This window comes from Anser brachyrhynchus, assembly GCF_964034855.1.
Source record: "Anser brachyrhynchus genome assembly, chromosome: 3".
NCBI lineage: Eukaryota > Metazoa > Chordata > Aves > Anseriformes > Anatidae > Anser > Anser brachyrhynchus.
In genome coordinates this window covers 16,555,553-16,581,269 of record NC_137696.1, presented here as the reverse complement: position 1 = coordinate 16,581,269, position 25,717 = coordinate 16,555,553, and the positions used below count along the sequence as shown (strand labels likewise).

At 41.3% G+C, this 25,717-nt stretch overlaps 1 protein-coding gene across 17 annotated transcripts in view; it reads left to right on the top strand.

Annotated features, from left to right (window-relative positions):
• The window catches only part of EHBP1 (EH domain binding protein 1), a 213,889-nt gene that overhangs the window by 90,118 nt on the left and 98,054 nt on the right, over positions 1-25,717 (top strand). For all 17 annotated transcript variants that reach the window (XM_080584712.1, XM_080584705.1, XM_080584719.1 and 14 more), the window contains exons 9-10: positions 6,988-7,240; positions 13,224-13,410. In XM_080584712.1, coding sequence (XP_080440838.1) covers positions 6,988-7,240; positions 13,224-13,410 — 440 coding nt within the window. The remainder of the gene's footprint in view (positions 1-6,987; positions 7,241-13,223; positions 13,411-25,717) is intronic.

Sequence of the window (25,717 nt, the reverse complement as noted above, 5' to 3'; positions counted from 1 at the left end):
GTAGGTCACAGTTTTTCAGTCACTTGTGGTCCCTTTGATGGCAGCACGTAAATCTTTACTGCCATCTTAAAGCACAGTCATGGACACTTGTCCATTCCTCTGGATCTGCTCTGTGTACTTGGCCAGGCTGTTGGGTCCCCAGAGAAGACTCATCTACATGGCTGTGGGCAGCAGCGCTGAGCTGTTGGGTGTGTATGTGCCAAATACTCCTCCCACACGTTGTCACCCTCATGCAGCAGTCAACGTACAATAATGTGACAGTGATTTTGATAAACAGGGTGTCACTGGATTCTTCCTACTGTGTCATAGGTGTTTTTTATTTGGGAGGGATGGAGACACAGCCAGGTTCATGTGAGAGCCATGTGTCTTCCTGGAGCACTGAGCCGTGTGGAAATTGGAGGCGTCTCAGGCTGTCAGATCAAAAGTGGGACATCTGATGTGGCATTTTTAAAGGTTTTGCTTTATGATTAGTGGCTCCCTGAGGACTTTTAGCCACCTCGGACGCCTCTGAGAAGTTCTGGCTCTTCCACTGCAGGGCTTCCTTGTCCCTATAATGGGCATTGATGGTGCTCATCCTTCTTGAGCTGCACCTCTCCTCCAGGCCTCTTCCTTCAACAGAAAGTTGAGGGGGGAAAAAGTGCCGAGACAAATCAGTTACAGCAGTTCTGGTCTGCAGCAACAGAGGGAATCTCTTAGGCCTGTCTATGGCTAATCAGATCAGTATCTACACATGGGGTGCACCTAGACATTACTGATTTGGGGAGATTTCCCTTTGCTTTGGACTACAGTTTGAAGTCAGAGTACTGCAGTTGTTCTTACCCTGTCACCCTACCACAGAGGATTGTCTCGTTTGTTTCCCACTTGGCCACAGGTGTAGTCCGTCTTAGTTTAGGACATTTCTTCTACGCTGAGACCTCAGCTGAAGTTTTGTTGCTGCTTCTTATGAAGCTCTTAGAGACTATGCCCACTTGTTTTTGTTTGTTTGTTTGTTTGTTTGTTTTCCTTCCTTCAGTGAATGTGACCTTTTTGGTGGCCGCCTGGGAGCATGACAGAGGTTCAAGAGTACAAGGCAGATTTTCTCCTACAGGCTTAGAGTCACGTTACCTGTTTCACTTGCCTTGTGATCTGCTTAAATCAGGAGATTAACCTTTTATGCATACAGGGATGAGGTATTTTTCGATCCACTACATGTTAGTCTGCTTTATCTTTGCATCTGGACAAAGCAAATTCTTGAATTTAGATTCTCTGTGAAAGTTCAGAGGTTCTCCGTAGAATTTGTAACTTAATTTCGCCAAGACGTGCGGAGCAGCCACCTGGAGCCTCCTTTCCCAAGTACTTTGCCTTTGGAGACTAGAAGGCACGATGTGCCATTTGGCAGAGCAGCCCAGGGATATTCCCAGCGAGCCTGTAACCTGTGTGCTTGCTGAGATTGCTTGCAGTCACCCAGGGTATGAATATGTATGCACTGACAGTCACTCAAAGAGCAAGGAGGATTACTTGCCAGTAGATGCTTGTTTCCTAGACAGATATTTCTTGTTCCTTTCCACAAACCAGCTACTTTCCCTCTACCTTTCTAATCCCATAATCATCTAACTCTGGGAATTCAGGGTGGAGTGCTCCCAGCATCCATGTGCACACCGAGGGTGCTTTGCAGGGCAGAGGGTCGTCAGCAAGCTGTCCCTGCCAGGTTTAAAAGTCCGTGGTGTAAAGGATCACGTACAGGGGAGTGAATATGCATATGAACAATTTGACTCAAAAAATCTTTCAGTCCATCTTCTGATTGACATGTCAGCCAGAGCCTTATTCTCTCTGTATCTGTAGGTCAACTGGACATTAGAAATCTGGAAAATCAAAACCAGTCTGCTCCTGCAATACATCTCTGCAGCTTTGATGCTAGACAATATGTTGACGATCGTACGAGGACTGCCTTTTAGGTTGTCTTTTAGTTTCATTACAACAGAACTCTACAATCAGATAATTTTTGTGCAAAATATTTTAAATGTGGAAGGCAACATAGCCAACAAATGCAAATAGGAAACCACGAAACACTGTCAGTGTTCCAGGCAATTGTTTTAATTAGGTGGGGAATGCTGTATTTGAAGTTGCATGTGACCAGGATAAGCTTCCTGCAACACACCTGAGAAGTGAGAGTAACTATTTTCTGTCACTACCTCCCTTTTTCATTTAGAACAGCGTTTCCTTTACCAGTGTATTTCTTTACCTTGTGTGTAGACTTCTGAGCTCTCTGCAGCACGTGTTACACTGCAAATGAAAGTGGTTTTCTTCGCAGTTCTAAAACCCAGCAGCCTTACGGGAGAGTCCTAAGGAGAGCAGTACAAGAATCAATATACGGGAGAAAAGATTACTCTCTTCTTTATATTTCATAATGAAATGTAATGTGGTGCTGGTGCGGGCATTAATAAAAGTAAGAGAAAATCATCTGTGGTTTACGTGGATGCCAGTCATTATGCTTTCTAGAAGTACTGGGAAGTACCATTTTTATTCTGTGCTGTTCATTACGCTGCTCACATCACCATCGTGTCTGAGCGCCTGCCAGTAGCGCAGTAAATGGCATAACTAAGTATCTTTCACATGTGGCTTGTTCTTTCATCCCTTGCCAAGGGGAAAGTTGTGTGTGTAATGTTTTGGTGGGGGGGTTGTTTGGTTTTAAGGGATATGTCACAATATGTTTGCGTTACAAAAGGCAAGTGGGTTGAAGGGCAGGGTGATTTTTGGAGATCCTCTGGGAACTAGAAGGCTGATTGTGCAGATAGGTAGTGCCAGTCAGTGATTACTATCACAAGCAGTCTTTCTCAGTGCAGTTAGGGCAAGTAATGTCTCCAGAATCTGGCACAAGAGCACATGGTGCTTCTGCTGTAGTAATACTCTACCTGTTCTCTTGTCACTCCTACCCCTGTGGCTTTATTACTTAATCGTGCAAAATTATTGTGTGTTTGACCCTTGGAGTGCCAAGTATTTTTTTTAAATCTGTGTAGAGAACTGCAATTAAAAAATGAGTTCAAGGAGTGACCTGAGTCCTGTGTTTTCAGCTGTGATTAATGATGGAGGGAGGCAGGAAAATAGGTGGTGCCATTGGTGTAAAATCAGCCTGAAGAAGGAAATGAGCTGTTTTGAAGCTGTTGAATATTCAGCCCTCTCAAAATACAATAACCAATGTTGTTAGCTCCTGCAGAAAATACAAGTGTCTTTGTTATAGAGAAAGGTAACAGCAGCTGCAGCGTTCAGAGCAGTGGTGGCAGGTCACTGTCCTGGCAAATCAATTAGCTTTAGAGGAGCTCACAAGGTGATGACCAACACTTGACACAAAAGGTAGATACGAAGGGTTTCAGCAACCCCATGGGAGATATCCTGGCTGGGTTCAGGAGAGGGAATGCTTTCCCTGGATTTCTGAGGTCCGCTCTTTGCTCCGCCTGCTCGTCATCATGCTGCACCTTGCAGCAGGAGCTTGGCTCCGAGAGGAGCATCACCATCTGCTGCTAGCAGAGCAGAACGGAGCGGATCCCAAAAGCTGTTCTCCGTTTCTGGAGGCTGGCTAATGAGCCTCCGGGCTGTGCTCCCCAGTGGAGGACAGGGACCCTCCCTTCTGCAGGGACAGTTGGGGAAGCAGAGAAAAAACAAATTGCCTCCTGGATGACAGTAGGAGAGACAAGGAGGGGAGGGACAAGCTCATTGGGTTCTAGTGAGCCCCTGCAGAACCCTGCCTGTAAAAGTCTTAAAAGCGATACGTTTAGAAGCTCCTTAGCTCCTTTACTTTTAGCCTATGTGTAGAATTTTGTGAAATCTTTTAAGCCAAAGGTCCCTTGCTGCTGACCTGCAGTGCTCTGCATGTAAGGCCAAACCTGTAGTTACTGCTGAGCCAATGAACGAGAGAAAGAAATTTGCCCTAGTTAAGGTTACAGCACTTCATCCATAGTGTTGAAATAGAAAGAATTGCAAAAACCGTTTGCATTGCCCCTTAAAATGTATCAGATTTAAATATTTAACTCATTGTTTCCAGGAGAAACATAAAAGCAAATGGAAAATCAAGGCCTACCATGCAGTTGTAAGAGATGGTTTCCCTGAATGTTTTTAACTTCAGGAAAAACTATTGACATTCCTTCTAGTAAAAGGTCCCCCCGTTTTAAACCGAAACGCATGCATCCAGCACAATTGTTTAATTGTATGAGTATTTCTTTGAATGCCATGTGTGAGTTATCAGGAAGGTCAAATGGGTTGGTCCTAACAGCGGCTGTTTCTTTGCTTTGACTGTAAAGGGGTCTAGATAATTAGCTCAGCTGTAGGTACCCACCCTGAGGACATCTCGGGGCAAGCAGAGCAAAACTTCTGCTTGTCATCAGCACCTGCACTGGATGCTAAAGTGAGCCAACATAGGATCTCTCTTCCCATTTTAGCTTAAACTAAATGAAAACTTGCATTAGAAATGTTGACCTATGCTCTGATGTATTTTATCTATAATAAAATACATGTCGGAGATTCATGCTTGGTATGATTGTATCTGTGCTTTTAAAAGTTTTCACCTTGACCGATGTCTTTTCCCTTAAGTTAAACTGTTGACCTTTGATATTATCTTATTTCTCCAAAACATCTCTCTCAGAAAGATGCAAACTTATGAACAAGCCACCACAGCATCAGTGAGGGTATGAGCTTAACGTGCGTCCCCTGCTGTGCAGTGACTGCCGTTTCTCCCAGGGTAAATGTAGTTTACATCCCGGTTATGAATGGATAAACATGTTGTATTTACTCTGGGGTAGGAGTGAACGCATGCTACGGTTGAAATACTGCAAATATGTTCCCTGTTCTGTCCTGCAGTAGTTTGTCTACATGCCCACGACAGCTGAGATGTTTGTGTGACATTCAGGTGAGGCTTAGCCAGCTTCAGTGGAACCAGGACCTCTTTTTTTAGGTTTAGCTAAAGCTGTTACGGCAGCCAGCCCTGTTTTATTTATTTATTTTCCTCTAGCCACAAGGATTCAGATTAATTAGTTCTTTTTTATAATATGTTTTTCACAATGTAAAGGTCGTTTGACTGTTAGGCATAATAATAAATTTCAGTGATCTCACTTCACTTTCTTCTCATCCCATTTTGGTTCAATGTCTGATTTACACTTTGGTCTCTTTTTCACCTCAGTTTTTGATGTGAGACAGTGTCAGCTGCGTTCTGAAACTGAAGTTAAATGTAAGAACTCAGAGTATGTACAGAATTTAGGTGTGAGTGTACCGTATGTGTTGCTTCTTTAATGCGAAGTTAAACCAGGTTGGGGAGGGAATAAGAAACTGTAAACCTCACCTGGAGTTAAAGGAATTTTTTAATGTAATTTTCTGTGTAATCACCAAAGGGAAATCCCACAGGCAGAAGCACTGTGCGTAGTCGTGTGTCTGCCAGTCAGAACCTGCAGTGCTGTCTGGCAAAGAACAATTCTATTTTGTTTCACCCAGTGGAGATCACCCTCAGTCCCAGATGAGTGATTTGTCTCCTGAGAGTCCACATAGCATTTAAGTAAGATTTTCATTATTTTATTCCTTTATTCCAGACAAACCCATTTGGTTTCTAAATTTCTGGCCGTGGAAAAGAGATCCGTCACTTCAGAGACAGACCCTTTGAATGAGCATAAAAGATAATACGTTAATACAGCCTTTGCAGTTCAAATGTGAAGAACCAAAAAGAAGAAAGGCACTAAAAACCTAAGGTTATTTCTAAACGAAAATCTTTCCAGTAGGTCTCAGTTGCTCCAAGGAGCGAAGCCTTTCCTGCTGCAGGATTCGTGACTTGAGCACATCCTCCATCTGTGGCCTAGCAGCTGCAGTGCTGTTCCTGGGCCTGGCCCGTGCCTCTGGTAGTTGATCAGCTGGCAATTTTGTCTTCCCAAGAGTTTGTTTAGTGACAAATACACTTGGAACTCCATCTTCTATTACTTTTAGAGCCTTGCTACAAAGAACATGTAACATTTTTCTTTTAAAGCTAAAAGGTATTTTGCTTCACTAAATCTGAAAAAGAAACACTTTCCATCAAGAAGAGTGTGGGAGTGGTTACTGGAAATTAGCTTTTAATAACCCTACATTGAATTTCCTATTTGCATAGATTTTGAAAGCACATCAAATCCAATATTGAATTGATCATTTGATGCTGCAGGAGGAAGAAGATTAATGGTACTATGTGTCATTGTAAGAAATGTTGTATTGCTGTGTGGGGATTTGTATCATTCAATATCCAGCAGCCCTTCACTTTTGTGTGATGTTCTTTCTGTGGTGTCTATTACTCAAAGGCCTGCATGGAGCTCCAGGTTGCTAATAAGTTTTTGCTGTACAGCCCAAATAATAGATGAGTAATTTGATTATCCATCTCTTTAGGGTCAATTTAAATTCATTTTTACTGTGAGACTCTGTATTGTTACCAGAAGCCGTTAGTGGTGAAAATATGTGTTTTGAAATGTAATTACTGGTCATACCTAATAACTGATTTTAGTTCAGTCATTTTAAGAAATGAAAAGAGCACCTACTAGTTATCACCATTTTTAATACACAATAAAAGTAATTTTATTTTAAAAATATAGGGTATCTATTTTCTTTATTAAAAGCTCAACTAAATAATTAAGAACATTTTGTTAGGATACGAATTGGCTAATAGCTTGGGAAAATGTTTTAAAATCTGCTGTGATACCATTTATATGACAAATAAGAAAACTAATAACAAATTACATTGGAAGCACTTTAGTAAGTGAGAAAATGAAGCCTATTCAATATACTCCAGATGCAATGACCCTTTGGAAGACCCTGTTTCGGAATAAACAAGGTTGCATTGCAAATAAATAAAGCATGAAAATTCATCAAAGGCTAGGACTTTATGTAGATAAAATTAGGAAGCAAACCTTTTCATAAGCCCTCGAAATGTACAGATCTGATAAAAATGGCATCATTTTTTTTTCTGTGTTCAATCTGCTTGATGATTTTCCTGTTGTTGTTTGGTAGAACCGGATACTGAAATCGCTTCATCTTCAAAGCCAGAAGAAAGTTTCTATGCTGACAGTTACAATCCCTTCAAGGATGAAGATGCCCCAGAGTACTTGAACCCATTTGATGAGCCAGATCCTGAGCCTGAAGCATTTGTAACTGCAAGAGATTCTTCTCCTCAACCTGCGAAAAGGAAAAATGTCAGACCCGTGGATATGAGTAAATACCTCTATGCAGATACCTCCAAAGCTGAAGAGGAAGAGCTAGATGAGTAAGTATGATTCTTCATCTTTCAGCGGCCTTGGGAGCATTAGTGGGATCCCTGGCTTAATCTTGAGGTGTATTGGGTTCAGTCATGGTGATCCTTAATCACCTCCCCAGGACAGACTGATCTTCAGCTCGGCAGTAGGAAATACCATACCCCCAAGTCATAGTGTTCAACTGAACGTGATCAGTTAGGAAACGCTTCTTTGCCTCATTGATAGCAAGTTACTTGATAGGGAACAAGTCTGCGTACCTTTCTGGCAATTCATGCTCTGCCAATTGTATATGAGCCAAAAATTAAGGAGCAACAGAGCTTGGGCCTTCCTGTCTTTTTTGCCATTATTTTCTCTACTTAAAATAATGATTTTTGTTGATGATAATGGAGAGTTTGTTCTATATTGGTGTGCAGTATGTGTAAAGGAAAGGCTCTATGCTGTCTGCGTAGCACATTTTGAAATTCTCATAAAACTAAATCTTTGTATTGGAAAGCTAACACTATATGCGCTTTGTAAGGTTGTTTCTTTTATCATAACCACACACAACTTTTATAAACTCCCACTGATTTCCTTGTGTTATAGTATAGAAACCTAACAAGGAGTGAGTTTTTTGCAATAGCTGTGCAGCTTGGGAAGGTTGAAGGTGTGTGCTTACTCCTTGTTTGTGGTTATTAGTCACCAACCACACCACTCATGAGACAGTTTATAGTGATTACACATGAGCAATTTTACAGACAACAACAGTAATTAACGTTTAGTTTTACGGTACTAAATAAGATTTATCACGGCATGACATTTGCATTACTTTAATATCAAATATTAAAACAGGTGTCCTGCTATCATCTTCATGTTTCTCTGTTTATAGCCATGTTCTAGGAAATTGAAGAATTCCCATGCAGTCTAACAGAAATGTATAAAGGACCCTGCAGTGTCTTTTCCTTTTAAAGCTCTGTGGCTGTGGATATGTTGATGTCGTTATTTTGTGGAAAATAGAAGGAAAAAAAGGCATTGGCGAATGATTTCTCTGCCAGGCCTGTTCATCGGGGCACTGCCTGAAGAAACAGCACTGGCTGCTGTATCTTCAGATCCCAGTGTGATCACACTGTTGACATTCAAAGCAGCCATCCCTGATTGTTCACCGATCACCAGAATCCGCAGGGAAAAATAATACATACATATATATATATATATATATATATACACACACACACTTTTATATCTTCGACAACAGGTTTTTATGTCCAGATGCCCCAGTAGGTACCTCTTGCCACTTTCCTCCCAGGCTACAGGAATCATTGAAAAAGACATGGAGACTTTTTTTTTAAACGTAATGGGTAAAGCACGGCAAGGAGAACCCTTGGATCTTTATATTGAAACACTCTGGAGGAAAAGCATGTAGTAATAGAACTCTAGTCTAGGAACATAAAACTTCTGATGCTAACTCACCCCTAAAAACATTATTTTGCTTCACCTTGTGTCATTAATTTTCATTTTTTTTGGTAAAAAGTTCCTGCTAAGGATATGCATGGTATGGTAAGCACTGAAGGAAAGATTTTCATAAGCAGTGTCAGTTTGTGTGTCCTGTATCACAAGGGTTTATGTCCAGGTGCGTATTGTTTATTATCTAATGTGAATATGGACGTTTTTATTATCTAAGTGGCTAATCTTCTTCCAAATCCTTCTAAAGTCTAGGCTTCAGTGTCAATTTCCACAAGAAAATAAGGTATCACATGGAGCATATTTCCTTTTATTGATTGGAAGTAAGTTAGCCTTCCAATCCCGTCTGTTTGCTTCTAAGAACAACAGTTAGGACTACCGAGTTTATCTGCCATAAACTGTTGCTGTGTTCTTTATCTCTAGCGTGTTCGCCATTACTTGCCACTTGTCTAAGCTAAGCAGCGCTAACTTTTTCAATCTCTCTTCATACAGAAGTCTCTTCATGTCTCTAATCATTTTCATCGCACGTCTCGGGACCCTCTTTTTTCTTCTGCTGTGTCTTTATTTTGAGATGTGTTGACTTGACCTCAGCAGTGTAACGAGACAAGGCTGAACAACTGGGTCATATCACGGCATTAGAAACTTTGCGTATTATTTTCAACCTCTCTCCTAACATCTTATTTTCTGAGTTGTGTTGTTTTGGGTTGGTTTTTAATCACGTTTGACTATCCCTGGTCCAGTGCTTTCCCTGGGAATGGCTTTGAACCTGATAGATGGAAGACATAAGAAATAGCAGGCTCCTGAAGGACACTTACTGTCACTCAGGAAAGTTTCGGTGGGGTTCACTTAGTGCACCCTGTGGCATTCTCCTCTTCTATTGTGTGGGAAATGTGATGCTGTGTCCTGGGAAAACACATGTCACTGAAAATCAGGACCCTTGTCCCACTCTGCTTTGGCAAATCACGAATTGGGATTCTGGACTCAGAACTTGCACAAAGCGCCCTAAGACCTGAACTCTGCTTCCAGTTTTGTAACAAACTCCCGTTGTAATCTTGGACAAGGTACTTACCCTCGCTGCGCCTCTGTGGAGGATTTACCTTGGGTAATTGGCTTAATGCAAACCTATTTCACTAATGGTTGTGAAGATAATGTAGCATTTCACAACACGCGTAAGCAAAGCCTAGTCACAAGCATCGGCGTAATGAGGTGTTGCATGGAGCAGGTGGACGTGGATGGTCCACCACAAATGTCTTTTGCTGTAAAACTGCTCACAAAACATACTTCCTCTGGCTAAATTCTCTTTCCTAGCTGGAGATAATGAACACGTTTTCCTTATCCCTCATATTCCCTATATCAGTTTTGGCGTTTGAATGTTAGTGTAAAATTCTGCTTTTGCCTTTGTGAGTTGTATACGTTAAAATCAAGATGGTAGGTGGCTAACTGGTAATAAAGAACAGCTTGCCTTGCCAAGTTGAGTTTAATTATTTGAAAACAGCACAGATCACAACTAATTACAAGTACAACCCTTTCAACCTGAGTACTTCTGATTCGTAAGCAGCCTGACCTCTTAACCCTAGCACACTAACAGCTTTGTTTTTCCTTCTCAATAAAAGGATGGGTTTTTACATTTAACCAGTAATGCTGGTCAAAAACATTTTTAAATTGGTCAGAATAAAACTTGCTTTCAGATATTATTTGGCTCTGTGGCTTCTTACCTCGTTAATCGTTGCATGGCTCAGGACAATGCTGTCTGGTTGGAAAGACTATTGAGGTGCCACCTGTTGAAGATGACTGTTACACAAGAAGCCACAAGCTACCCCGCTGCTGGTCACTGCTTAGTGTCAGGTAGTTTGCTAGGTCCTATTTTTAATTTTGTAGTGGACAGTCTAGCATCTCTTTAGGGTAAATCCTGCTGTGGGGATCAATTCAATAGCATCACTAATGCAAAAAACATGAGCTAATTTCAGAGAGGAGTGCATTCATATTTTTCAGGTAAGGCTTTCTTGAGCCAGACTTTTCCCTTGCCTAGATTCTCACAGAGCCATGTTGTTGGACCAAACTCCCCTCCATCTACTGGACACCAGTGACTTCAACATTTATGCTGTCTTCTGGCAAGAACCATGGAATTTTGTCTGTGTCAAACCTGAGAAACAGTTTCGAAAAATTATTTATAGGATCAGCTAGAAGGTATAAAGAGAAAGGTGGGAAAATAGATGTATGTTTGTGTGTGTGTGTGTGTGTTCAGACCATGCTATGACCAAGATGTGAGGGTTTAGCCTAGCTTTAAAGTGAGTTATTTTCTAGGGAACAAGACCAGTGACTTGTCTCTTGACAGCCCTTTCTTCTGACAGATGCAGTAGGGTGCGATTCTTCAGGATTACACATGCAGTACAGAGAATCCTAAAGCATGAAAATTTAAAATATGCTTCTTTCCAACTCTTGTTTTTTCTTGCACCAGATTTGTTTTAACACCTTACAAATGCACCTTTCTCATTCCAAGTAGGGCTGCACAGGATAATTTCAGCACCACCGAGCGTGCTGCATCTGGTGGCTGCTGAGAAGGCTGACTTACAGGGCTAAGGCAAACCTTGTGCTCTCCTGCAGAGTTCATTGTTCTTCAGCCTTTATCTCTTTTATCTTCATTTTCACCTCCCTTTGAACTTTACGGTGTCTGAAGACAGCTGAGCTGGGCTGTCAGCTAAATTAGAGCTACTGACAGCTAGGTGCATTCCCTGCTCCAGACTGAATACCCTCCTTTTTTCTGCTGCCTCCCCTGGAAAACACCCATCCGTTTTCATTTAACTTGTTATTTTGATGTTGCCCTTAGTTTTGATTGTGCCGGTGGCTTTGCGCTTGACGGGCAGCAAAGTGGGAACACCTGAAAGTTGCCTTCAGTCAGCAGAGGAGTTATTTTAGTGTTAGGCTTTCCTTTCACTTCGGTATCTGGATTCAGATCTTTTTTTCTCTAACAAGTGGCAGCAGATTCTCAGAAAGGTCTGGAGGTTTTATGCCTGGTCTTCTCTTAGGTGCTTCAATAAACCTCGCCTTTCAGAAGCAGCCTTATTTTCTGCAGTGTGGATTATTAATTGCTTTCTTCTCAGTGGAAAGAGGACAGGGGTGAACTGCATTGAGACAAATTCTAAAGTCAGTCTAAGAGACTGAAAGACGTATTTGCATACTAAAAGTAGACAAGACTGGGAGAAGTTTAGCGTTGTGTGGAAGGAAACTGGGTGGCTAGTTGGTTTTTCATTTGGGCCCAAATGTTGCTGGTTTGGCTGTTCAAAACCAGCATATACTAGCTCATTTCTCTTATCCTGAGAGGAAATCTGTAAATGGATCTAGCTGGGTAACTTTTATCTTATGCTGTATGCGTTATTGTTTCCATCTCGAATTGATTTCAAAGCACTGTTACTTGTTGTGATTAATTACACTTTATGTAACTGTATGCAGATAGCTGTTTGGGAATTGCAGTGGCTTCGTTACGTGAACATCGTTTGCGATGCATGATAAATATATCTAGCAGGGGAAGTATGGGCTAGAAAGGAATGAATTAACATACCTGTTTTGTAATTAACAGTCCAGTTTTGGATTGCAAAACATTAAAACCAAAGAGTATGAATGAGTTAGTTTAGTGTGAAGAAGGTTCCTGTAAGTATCCTTAGTAGGGTACAAAATAGCTTTCTCTTTTAAGTGCATAGTAGAAGCCATTATTTGATGTGTTGCTGGTTGATATTTGGTGTATCAAACTACTATATAGAAGTTGGAAATGCCATGGAAGTATTTATTTAGGGTGGAACAACTGCAGGATTGGAATGTGAACACCACGGTTGAAAATAATTCTTTGGACTACATCTACTTTGGAAGAAGTTTACTATTTCTTAAATGAGGTTTAGTTATTAAAGAATTAAATCACTTTCAAACAAGACAGATACTGGCTACTGGTACCTGTAGAGAGGAGTACAGAAGCCAGCTGTTGTTTTGTTTTACACTATTCTTTTGTCCGAAAAGTACTCTTGAAATGATATGATGACTGTTTGCTGCACAATTTAAAAGATGTCCACCGTGATGTGTGCCTCCTGAGGAAAGAATTTTTGGACTTAGATGTCCTAGAGTGAGGCCTCTAAAGCCATGTTGCAGCACACATGTAAAAGTGACCTGATCCTTAAATCTGTTCTAATTAAGAATCCTTAATTCTATTCATCGGAATATACACCAGCCAGCAACTTCCCTCACGTTTATTGGTATTGATCTCATCTATAAATCAGATGTTTGTTAGATAGCCGGGTGTATTTGAAGTTAGCTTTGTTGTTAATAAAACTTCTGTCATCTAGGGGAACTGATGAGGTTTATAGGAGTTATGAGCTAATGCGGTTTTAGCTGGTTTATCTCATTTGTCAATCATATGAAAAAGTAGCATTTAAAAGCATGTGAAAATAAAATGTTTTCTTATGTGGATAATAAAAAAAAATTTAGTCATCAGCTTCTCTAAATAGGTCTTACTTTCATTTTGAATTCCAAGGAGATAGCAAAGAAATGTGTTTCCCTTCTTTTAATTAGATCAAATCCGTTTTATGAACCAAAATCAAGCCCTGCTTTAATTAAAGTTGCTCCACTGCAAGAACCAGAAAAGAAGATGAAAAGAAAGGCTCCTGAACCACCAAACCTCTTGCCAAAGACAGAGACAGGCATGAGTGAGAACATGTCAGCTATTCCTGCATCGAGGGAGCTTTCTTCTTCTCCTAAGGTAGGTTTTTTATACCAAAATTTTGTCTTTATTTTTAACAGTACCTTCATGTGGATTGTAGACATCCTATTTATTTCCGCGGGCCATCACAGCAGCTTTGCTTGTACTTAATAAGGTGTTGGCTCATCTCTATTCACTTGCTGGTTCATAGGGAGAGAACAGCAGTAGGAGCTTGTATTTTTTCTTTAAGGATTTAATGACAACAGTAACAGCAACTGCAGTTTCAAAGAAAAGAGTCTTCTAGTAACAAACGATACTGGACAGCTGGATATACCATTGAGAAGGAAGAAAATCATGTTGAACAATACTTCGTCTTGATCTATTGTAATGTCACTAAGCCTTGCCCCTGTTGAAGAGTTTTTCTCCACATTTCTGTCATAAATCTGGGTTTTAAGAGCTTAGTACTGGACACTGTTTGTGTTTGGATTTATGTATGTCCAATTCCATAGGTATGTGGAAGTAATTAAAAAATAAATGAAAGGACACGGTCTACTTTAGAACAGATTAACAGTTTATTAGGAATGTCCAGACTGAGCATACATACACACACTCACATTGCTGTGTTTCTCAACTAAAAATAGGAATTAACTTCTGTAGAAGAGGGCAATGTGCAGCATACGTACCTAGGTTTACAATAGCTAACTCCTGTGTGGATTTTAATTCCAGTGTTTCAACAATTACCTTTGCTCGTGTTTTTGTTTCTGTGTTTTCTTTTTTTTTTTTAAACAAAATAAGCATTTAACAATATGTGTTAATGGGACCTTTTTAAAAATGAATTTGGTACGTGCTGACCGCTTGTTATTAAGGGTAGGAAGTTGAGGATGGAAAGCTTCTCTTCCAGCACACCTCTCAATTTATGCATGTTATCATCTGTTTTGCCTTGTATTGGAGCGGCCATACTTTAAGAATTGAATGAAACTACTTGTCATACCTATCATTTCATTGCTTAATTAGTCAGCTAGATTGCTGACATGTCCTTGTCCCCCCAGGCTCTGATCTTGCTGTCATTTTAGCACTCACTCAGGGTAAGAGTATGAGACCAGAAATCTAATCTGTGTCTACTCACAGCAAAACAAAACAGCACGGTAAGGCCACAAGCACAATTCACAAGTTATTCTTAATGTGCAAGACCACTACCAGGGCGATATTACATCCAAATATTGCAGTTACATAATGCACTGTGATGGGGTTTGATCCTGTTTGCTGGAGGTTGTGTAAAAACAAAAAAAAAAAACAAAAAAACAAAAAAACAAAAAAAAACAATTTCCATGTTACTTGATGTCTGGTGGAGTCTGGCACTAGGGTTGAAGACAAGTGGCCAAAGTAAAGCATTCTGGTACTACCCTGCAGAGAAGAGACTTCTATGGAGGAGATTTTATCATCTTTCTTGATGGAGGTTGTGCTCCCCAGTGCTCATTGTTTGAGAGTTGTTTTTTTACAGATCTGCATCCAAGGAAATATCTCTGCTTTATTTCATGTTTTCATTGGGCTGAAATAATGCATCACTGCTGTATTTGATTCTCATAGTTTTAGATTTTCTAAAAGCTGAAACTGATTAAGAAAAGACGCAGGAGTGAACCTACTGAAAATACTGTGGTGTTATAAATGCAGCCAAGTAGTTTCTGCTGTTACGCAGGGTGTTAGTTTCCTAATATTTTGGTGCCTGCCTTCTTGCAGCCCGCTCCTCTGCCACTGAAGCTGAGGCACAGCTGAGATCAGCAAAAGTCAAAGTATTGAAACTTAAATATTCATTAGGGCCATGGGGGAAGATGGAGCTCTGCATTGACCTTCTGCAGTTTAAGAAGGCTTTAATTAATTTTTAACAAATTTTGGATGATATGAGACCATTAGGGAACGTGCAGTGTCTGGGTTTGTTATGTTACAGCTAGGTTGGAAAGTTTTGCTTACTGGGTATACTAAAGTACTGTATGATCACTTGCAATTCAGAAAGCTTTTTCTAAGTCATTTTTCTGTGCTTAAATTGTTTTGATCTAAGATGATCTAGTAATTTTAGATCTAAAGCACTTTACTTGGAATGCTGCTTGAAATTCAAAGAGTACTGCCACTGTAAAAGAAAAGAAAATTAAAGGATTTCCTCACACCAGTACAAAATAGTACCCAGGTAGGACTTGGACTGTTGGCGCACATAACTTATTGCTCAACAACAGTGTTGGTGTTTAGCAGCTCTGACAAAACTCCCACCAAAGGTTATAGGCACTATACAAACATGAACTTGGCACGTGTCCTTATATAGGGGGAATAGTCCCATTGGAGTGAGCATAGGTGAAGGAAGGTTAAGTAGCTGAACTTAGTGATTTGTCCGAGTTATCTGGGCACAGAAAGCCTCTACTAGAACTGTGACCAGAACCCAAGTATCCTGACACAGTCAATTCCCCGTCTTGGTTGTCTTCATGGGAAATGGTTGCAGGGCAGAAATGCTAGTCTTAGACAACATGAACACAGCATTAATGCTAGAATTTAGCGTTTAAGGAACGAGACTCCTTAAAATGCCTCTGCAAATCTTTGATAGAGTATTTGGAACTCATTTTTTCCTTCACACTAATGGTGTTCATAACATTTGCTGAACACAAAAATACAAATGCTGTTACTAACATCTATATATCAGCAAGATTATTAGGTGCAAATTACTCTTGAAAGATTTGACACATGACAGATTCCTGCTCAAGATAGAGGTTCCAAATACTTGAAGTTATGTTACCCTCTTAAAAAAGAAAAAAAAAGCAATTAGATTTTGAAAACAGTAGTGAAGTTCCTAGGAATTTAAATACCTAGGATTTAAAAGTTCCTAGAACTTAAAAGTAGGGCAAGAAAGGGTGATATTTTCCAAAGTATACACCCAAAAATTAAATCCCTAGGGTATGGTTGGACACCAAAATCGCTTCGTTCAGTATTCAGCTTCAATGAGCCTTCTAGCATTGGCACCCGGGATGTAAGAAAACTTCCACAGAAGTGCAGTTGTGTTTGCTGTTGAAACATCATAGCCCGAATCCAACACTTTACCATTACCCAAGTAGTGGTGGAAGGTGTTTCTTGCCTGAGGGATATCTGACTTCCCACACAAGATTTTTTTTTGTGTATGCATGTTTTTTTAATATATAGCAACAGTGTCTGCGGTAATGAAAGAGAAAAATAAAACAATGAATTTTCAGCAGTCAGCAGTCTTGGACATGTCTCATTTGAGAAAAGGCTTAAGCTAATGCATCTATGTGAATTGCAAAAGGCTTTCTTCTACGGGAGTCGTATGATCTTTTAACAGCTGGATGCTATTTCTAGATTTTCCTGGAATCACATCCACGGTTAATTACCCCTATTACTCGTGACACCATGGAAATCAAACTCCTTTGAGTTCCTTTGTTCAGAGATTTATGTTGTACAAGATAATTATGTGTAAAAGCTTCGTATAAAACTAGGGAGAAAATTCCAGAAAACGCGTTCTGATCTGGTGGTACGGAGCATTGTGCTGGGTATCCCCAAGGTGAGGAGGGTGCTCCAGCATGGAGTCGTGGACTGGTTAACTTTAAGGAACTCAACAGTCAGTGCAGCTGGAATCTGAAACACCAATAAATAGGCATTAATTTTAATAGTTGTGAAAATGCTGGAACTAGAGTTTGAAGCAAAGACTGTATCTCACTGGGAGACTGAAATAAAAACTTACTGCCCAGACAATTATAGGTGATTGTTGGTCAGAAGGACAAGTCATGAAACTAAATATGAGCAGTATTTAACCTTTTTTTTTCCTTTTTTTTTTTTTTTCTTGAAATGATTGTTCTCAGGCTTATAACCAGCCTGAAGCTATGGATGCTGTCTGGTAATTCCTGCAATATGGACCCAAGTCCTGTTCTGTCTGAAATACAGGTCTAAAATAACGATGCTAATTATAGTAATAACCATAACAGTGTCTCCCCCTCCTCCAGGGCTTGCCTTTGGCCTCTTTCCTCTCCAGAGACATTGCCTCACTTGGTGTCCACTTACCATCCCTAAATAAAATTCATATGTGAGAAAAGGATGCAAATGAGGCTGCTTCTGCCTGCCCCAAGCTGATGGGTTTGGTCTACTTTAGGTTGGTGAAGGTCATGAATGCTGGTGATTGAAGAGTCTAAGAGTCTTGCCCCTTTCATATTAATTTCCTTTAAGGAGCACCTCTACTTCTTTAGCTGCTGTAAGATCGGCCTGCACTGGCTGCTGTCTCTTTGGTCATTTGCAGCATACCTCTCTCTGCATGTTGTTCACCTGATCTTTTTCAAATGTTTACCTTGCACTGTTTGCCTGGGCAGTTGGAGAACTGGAGCAGCAAGGCCTCCCTAATGCCTTCCTTCCCTTTGAGCAGGCCCTTCCCATAGCCTGGCGGTCCCGTACTGGGGAGGAAGGGGGTAAGGCAGGGCCTAGCTCTCCACAAAGGTCCAGCCAGCTCTCGGCCTGGTTGGGCTAGCTCAGCATTTGCCATATGTGGGTTGGGAGGAAGTTTTGCTTCAAAATATTATTACCTGTACTTCCTGAAGAAATAGCTTAATTCTCTCCCGTCTTCCTTCCACGTCTCCTCTAAAATAATCTGAGTCATCGGGGAGTTTAAAAATGCAAAGTCTAAAAGTCTAGAATTAGCCCACAGTTAATCATCTTAAATGGCTTGAAGACTATGGTGTGCCGTCTATATTTAGATGAGTCTGACAAACGCACTGTGAAACTGTAATTAAGCTTCTTAGTCATCGGTCTGCTCCAGTGCTGTCAAGCCAAACTGAATTGGGCTTGTTGGGCTTGTTACTGCTGTACCGATGTCACTGCTCTCCACACGGTTTGGGTAACAAGGTTCTGCCTTTCACAGAGGTGATGGAGACTGACTTTATTCCGCTTGCCATTGATTTTGGGGAAAAAAGTTGAATTTCTTTCAGGCTCAAAAGCTAGTGTCTTTGCCAGTGGTTCCCTTTCATCAAACCAAGGCATGGCATGCACACCAGTGCCCATCATGGCTCTAGCAGATTAAAATAAACAGACTTCAACTGGCTGAACTTTGGTCTCATCTCTTAGTATACCTGGGTTATGCTGAGCTTACTGGAGGTGAGATCCAGGTATCAGTTTGAGAGTTACAACTGGGTCTGTAGTACATACCACGTATCTCAAAGTCATGCATTTTGATGGTTTTGTCAGAATAAGGGGGCAGGAATGCGACCACGTTTATGTGGGAGGTAAGGAGTTATTTACTAGTCAACAGATAATCACCCTCAACCGCAGAGTTATTTTTACATGTTGAAAGCCCACATCTCCTGCGGTGGGTCGGCACTGCTTCTTCAACAGCTAGCATGCGCCCTTCCCTTCAGGAAACCATTCCAGGAAGGTTTTTCCTACTACATGGTAGGTTGGTTGTACCAGGCTGCAGCCAAGGTTCAGGCCCTGTTGATGGCCACAAATCCAAAGTCCTTGGGTTTTGGATACTGCAGTTGTGACGAAACTACTGAAAGGCAACAGTTATGTTAGCTGTGGGGAATCCAGCCTGTTCTGATGTCCTGTCTACAGGGTTTGGAAATCTGTGTTCATCGGTCGTCGGTATGCACTTGGCAGAGTGGGTGTGTGGACTCATTGTCAGCACCAGCCCTGGTAGCTCCCAGAGATCTCCATCTCGCAGCCCCCTCTCAGGCTATCCAGAATATCTCGGCAAATAAAACTCCTGTACTCCAGTCTTCATGATTAGCATTTCTCTGACAATAAGTGATTATGTGAACAGACATGGAATGTGTATCAGACCACAGGATGGTTTTTGAACTTGTTCTGGGTTGATTTAGATGTTTTTTTGAGTTACGCTTAGCACTTGATGAAAGCAAGACAGGGTAATAAATAGGCCTGGCTGTCCTATTAATGCAGACACCATGTTGACCTTTATGACAGTCACAGTGTTGCCGATAGTCGGGAAAACATAGGCATTGATTTTGGTGCCTGTAGACAAGAGCTTGTTGATGACCTTTTACATTGGCAGGAAAGAAGAATACGCATTCACATCGTAGTCCAAAGCCAATAATAACATTTCTGGTTGTCAGCATCGTTGTTTAAGCTCTCGTTTTCTTGTTTAAACCAAAATGAATGTTTCATATGGCCAGTGGTAGCCAGTTCTCTTGTGCCAGCTGAGCTAGCTGGTTTAAGCCCTAATGAAACATGTTTGTAGGAAATGTGCTGTGCTGTAATCAGATACAGAATCCTTTTTCTGCAGCGCATATAGTAACCCATCTCCACCCAGTACCCTTTGTAATCCGTTGCGTTCCTGGGCTGCTTTTATTCCAAAAGCTTTCTGTCTGATAGGCAGGTTATATTTCAAACTGTCTGGGGGAGGAGCACGTGAGAATAACCTCCTTAGGAGAGAAAAGGAGTTCCCAGGTAGTTCTCAGGGGAACAAGGAGAAACCTGTAGTTCAAGGCAGAATAAATGCTTACACAAAAATGAAACGTACGACTTCTCGGTTGTTTAGTGGAGGGGGAGTGAAATAGCATTGGATGTAGTATGAGGTGGTACTCTCCAAGGTCTCAGAGATGCTTGCTGTTTCTGGTTGTTCACTTCTCATATTTACCTCAACACTATCAACCTTATGTGACTGAACAGTAGGAAGAGCTCATCTTAAGACACAGATACAGCGATGCTGCCAAGCAGAGAAATTAAATTAAATTGCAAATGGTAGATTAAGGAGATCTCTTATTGTCTCTCTGTATCAAAAGTATCTCAGTTATGCGTTCACATCAGCACTCCCTGACCTTCTGGAACATCTTCTTTAATGAGTTTGCTTCTTTCAAGCTTCAAGCTAGCTGCAAAGGAATCGTGCAGCTCATTTGCATGAGATCTTTGTTACTTCCTATGCAGATAGTTCATCAAGCCCAGAGAGGACTCAGGAGATAGTGGGCAGAATTTTAAGATATCTACTGTGAGGAGGTTGTGCAAAAAAAAAAAGGCAATATGAGAAAATCTGTCTTTGCTTACAGCCCTAAGACAATTTATCTTTTAATAGGAAAAAAGCCTCACAGGTAATGTGAACAGAGAGACAGTGAGATAATTGTGTTGAAGCACAGACAATTCATTAAACTTGCAGGTTCTCAAGTGTTAATAAAAGAGACTTCCTTTTTTATACTACACTTAAACAATCTCTTATTACTGTTTGGGTGACTTTTAAATGGTGTTTGTCAACTCAACTAGCTATGAGCTTTTTCTGTGTTGCTTACTATTAACTAACATTTGGAGATAAAGCAACCTTGTTAGAATAAGGAGTGAACTGTTCTCTTCACTTCCAATACAAGTGTCGTATTTTTCCATTTTGTTGAAGTTATAGGCTAAAGAATATCTTGCTCTCACCTAATGCTTGCTCAGGTTTTGCATTTGCTGCATTGTGATCAGCCCCTGTCCTGACTTCTCACATTCCCACCTTCTCTGCTCCACCTTGTGCCAGCACCAGCCCTGATCGGGGGTTATTTGAGTAACAGGAACACAACAGTGACCTGGGAACCCGGCAGGACAGTCCCTTTCAGTGGCAGCACAGTCATTGCTGGACTGTAAAGCATATCCTGGGTGTCCCAGTGAAATGCTCTTCTGGGACAGTTGTCATTCACAGCAGCTGCAGGCTCTGATGATACTGTGGTACTTGGCCTCATACTGCTGGGAAGCAACTTGTTCACGCCACAAATGCAACGCAAAGTGAGTCTTCTACCACTATTTCGTGTGGAAATGGCTTTGATGGTTTAACTCCATCTGTTCATACTTAAAGCAAAATCATTCCATGTTAATTTCTTTAATCACCCAAGTTCCCATTTACTGAATATAGTTACTCTGGCACTATAGGGAAAGCAAAATCCTTTTCTCTGTTGTCATTGGTTTTGTGTTTTGTGCAAATCAAATGAATTCTTAATGAGGGAGCCACTGTTCGTGCAAGTGGGAAGGAGGGATGCAGTGTATCACTGCTAATTATCAGATAGCTAATTATTACAGCTTCTTGGTACTGTTTATTATACTTGTGTTTCACTGCTGATCAGAGTGTTCACTAATTTCTCTATAAGTGGGGAAGCATTCTGTATGCACAAAAACATGTATGTATGCATAGATATGCATATATACTAATAACTTCTTAAAATAAAATTATCTAAGTATTTATCCATAGTTCTTATTTGTAAGAAGAAGAAAAAAATCCTATTGAAAGCAAAGAAATCTAAAACAAATACAGTCTGAAGGTCTGAAACTCAACTGCAAGTGTGGGCTATTAAAAAGTGACTTTTACAGAAGTGTCTTTCTGGGGAAAAGGAGTTTTCATTCCATGATATTCTTCAGCCTGCTTTTTGTCTTAGAATTGTGATGACTGAAGATGAGCGCACCCCTCTATAGCACCAAGAAGGGTACAAGTGGTACAAATGTAATGCATTTTGTAGAGAAAACTGTGTGTGTTTTGATAACATGCAGGAGCAGTTAGCAGTTCTGTCAACTGCTTATGTGAGTAGGAGTTCCTAGGACTGGACTTTAATAAAATGGATCCATTTTTGAGAGCAAGTCACCTGCCTGCCTCAAATACCCAGTTCCTAGAGGTGTCTGCTTCTCTCCACTGGCTGCAAAAGATTATAGGTAAGTTAAACTTGGACAATTGACAGGCATTTAAAATTGGTGAGACGGACTATCCCTGAATATTGACAGCCTCTTTCTTGTGTGCATGACCTGGAGTAGAGCCATAACAGGACAGAACACTCAGGTGTGGCTGCACAAGTAGGAGTCCTCTATATAGGGGGGTAAGAACAGTGTCAGCTTTTCAGCAAAATGAGGATCCCCTGCTTCGCTCTACCCATCAGTTAGTGATTTGGTAAAAACCGGTATGAGAAGCGATGTTTAGCATGTGGCAAGCTATCCATGAACAGTCATGTGTGAGACCAGAAGTGACATCTTTTTACTACCCATTACAACCCAAAGGAGTGTCCAGATACTGTATGGATGTGCTCGAGACTCGTGCCTTTATGAGTAGGCTTCTGCTTGTGTGGCCTCCTTAGGCTACCAAAGCGATCAATTCATTCTTAGTTGGCCATTGCTCGTTTTGCCTGCGTAGTTGTACTGCAGTGGTTGGCAGCGTTAGTTGGGTAGTGGATTTCATCTCTTTGCAGCCTTGCTTGATCCCCTCCTCCTCCTTGCAAGTGGCTCTACGAGTGTAGTAGAATGAACTGGTGGAGAGCGGCGTCTCTTTTCTTCATATGATTCCTGTGACTGCTGCCAACAGGAGTGAGTTTGTATTCCTCAGAAATGTAGGTGAAACCAATCCCTTCCTTGTTCCAGCTGCTGCTTTCAGCCTTTCACACTACAGTGTTCTGTGCCCTTTTTCTAGCAGCAAAGCAGCTGTACTGCTGTCAGAGATTTAGGGTACCGTTGGATAGCATTGTCACCTCTACAAGAGATGCTTCATTTAGGCTCTCAGGTTTAAAAAGCAGATCAGCCAGGAATTTACCCATGTTGCTGCACAGCAGTGGGGGTCCTACACAGGTCTGGAGGCAGAGCTTGAGCTCCTTCCAGCCTCAGCCCCGCACTTCTCCCCTTATCCCATTTGTGAGCACACGTAGCAAGAAACCAGAGCGTTGTGTAGCGGGAGACAAGTTGCCACATGCATCCCTTGTGCAGGGCTCGTGACTCGTGTAGCACCATGCGTGCTGTGACCCAGGGAACTAGGCTGGGTAGCGTGCTGCTTGCACCAAGGGCCAGCAGAAAGGCACAGCTTTCACCGACAAGTAAGGCAACTAAATGCTGTCTGGGAGCGGTTGGTATTATCCTTTCCTCCCTCAGGAATACCATATGTGGTGCTAAGTTAATCTCTTGAACCAAATTTTGGACTGTGGTGTTATTTTTAAGTTCCCAGCTTGATACAGATATGATAAATTAGCCAAGCTATGGGCTTGACTCAGGCACAGTGCAGCTGAAAAGAGTACACACCAAGTGTGATAAAACCCGCAGCACCCCGTGAGGTTGGCTCTTAGGTGCCTCAGACGTAGGGCTCAAAAGCTTCCAATGATCTGGAGCTGTCATTTTTGTGGACCTCACATTTGCTTTGGTTAAATGGACGGGAGTGCCACCTCATGAGGATGTCTGGAAAATTAAATGTTTAATCTTCTAGATTAAAATACCACGAAGATGGAGGCTGTAGAAAAGCCCTTTGATGAGATTAATGATACTGTGTTCAGTTCAAGGTCCAGGGAGCGTGCAGCAGGTGAAGCATGAGGACAAACAACTAATAATACGGAAACAATAGGAACAGTGGGTAGTCCCATTCAGGGTGGTCGCCAGGCCCCGTCTGTAAGGGACGAGTCTAGGGAAAGAAGTGCTCCTAAAGATTGGATCAAACTGCAGATATACAAAGGGTGCCAATTAATGTTGAGTACACAGTGATAATTGTGTAATATCCCAACTTCTGATCTTTGATTTAGCAACGTTAAGTGCTGCTGCTAAAGTGTTTCAGTTTTCTTTACATCCTTATTAGTAGTGGGGATGCAGAAACCAGGTCTCCAGGGCTGCCCTAGAAAAAGCATTTTAATTGCAGATTAATATACATAATTTGCAGGATGATAAACACATGGCTCCTTCTGCAATTTTCATAATTGCTCTTTAAGGTATTTCTGCCTTATTGGGGCAGTGTAGCTCCCATTGAAATGGATGGAAACATTGGTAGTGCCTGCAGCAGTTCTGGACTGGACCAGTTAGCAATTCTGCAAAATGTCTTTGCAAATAATGTTTGGGAATTTAACCAGCGTTACGACATTCAAAGCCTTACTTCTCATATTTTTAAATCTAACTTGTATTTACAAATCACAGCACTTAGATTTGTCACCTTCATAAAATATTGTTTCACCTTTTGTGGAAAAATAGTGTCTTTTAGATAAGTAATGGCTGTAGTTTTGTGTGTTTTATTTCATCTTGGAAATGTAAAACTGTGTCCCATTCTGCGGGAAGAAAATCCATCTCTGGCCTTTGGTGGTGACAACTCGAAAAGCTAATAAGCACAAGGCATGTTCTGTGACGAGGCAAAGGGGAGTTTTATTCAAAAAAAGGCACTAAGGCTAGAATCTATTCAATGTTTCCCATGTAAATATATATTATGAGTTATAGAAACCTTTGAATTTCCTTGAATGAGTCTAACTTGCTCACCAGTCTGCCTTACCAGCAAGTGCAAGGTTCTTCAAATAGGAGAGGGGTCCTTACCACGGGCTGCTGAAGTCGGAGAAGGGATGGCCGTCCGCTTCTGTTGCCTTTGAACTGTGGGAATGCTCGTGCTGCCTGTTCTGGGCTGTACCTTCCTGCCTTAAGACCTGAATCAAATCTTGTGAGTCCTTCAAGAGAGAGAGAGATGAAGAGCCTCGTTTCGCCACTTTCTGTGGGATTGCAGAGGTGCTGAAGTTACTTGCCTGAAATCAGCCATTTAAATACCCTTAAGGTGCGTAAATGCAAGAAGAAAGAGAGGAGCTGCTGGGGGCGTTCAGGTTTCTTGAGTGCTCATGTTCCTAAAGGTCAGTGCTTTCGTGGCGCTGTCCCATCTCTCTGGTAGGGCACAAGCTGGATGAGGTGCAAGCACCGTTGGCTAGGTGAGGCAGCCTGCCGAAGCATTTGAAAAAAGCTCGAAGTAAAACCTGGGCTAGTTTCTGGGATGTGTAATCTGAAAAACCTTACCTGTTACGAAGGCCTTTTATTTTCTTGAAGTTCTTTGCTGGGATTTCTGTGCTGGCAGGGACCCGGGAGGAGGCAGCAGGTAGTGTGAGGCCAGCGGCTGGCTCCTGGAGCAGGCACCGAGGATAACCAAGCACCTTGCTGCCATTCAGCAAAATGTTCTCAAAGGATGGGAAAGGCTTTGATTTGCATGCTTGGCTTTACACGCTGTGACTCCTGTTTTGGTAAAGCTTTGCTTTTTAAAAGGTAAAAAGGAAGAAGGGATGCTTCTCCTCGAGTAAGACATTTTTGAAGCTACCATCAAAACCCAAATCCTCAAATTCTTAAAAAACATGATAAAACCTATCATTTTTCTCTTGAGTTTTTACACCTTTTCATCAGGCTCTTTAACAAGCAGAGTACTGAACAACTTCTAAATGGAAAACTTGATTCTTTCAAGTGTTCCTTTACAAGCTAACAAGCAGCTAAATACAACTGGAATAAGCTGATGTTGCTGCAGCATTTAACTTTTAGCTCTTACATCAGACTTTGTTGTGGAGCTGTTTCAGATTGTTAAAATCTTCAGTAGGCTCTAAACTCTTTTAGGCCCTCAGCAAAGCATTCTGTTAAGGAACTAGACTAACAATAGCCTGTTTTCTCT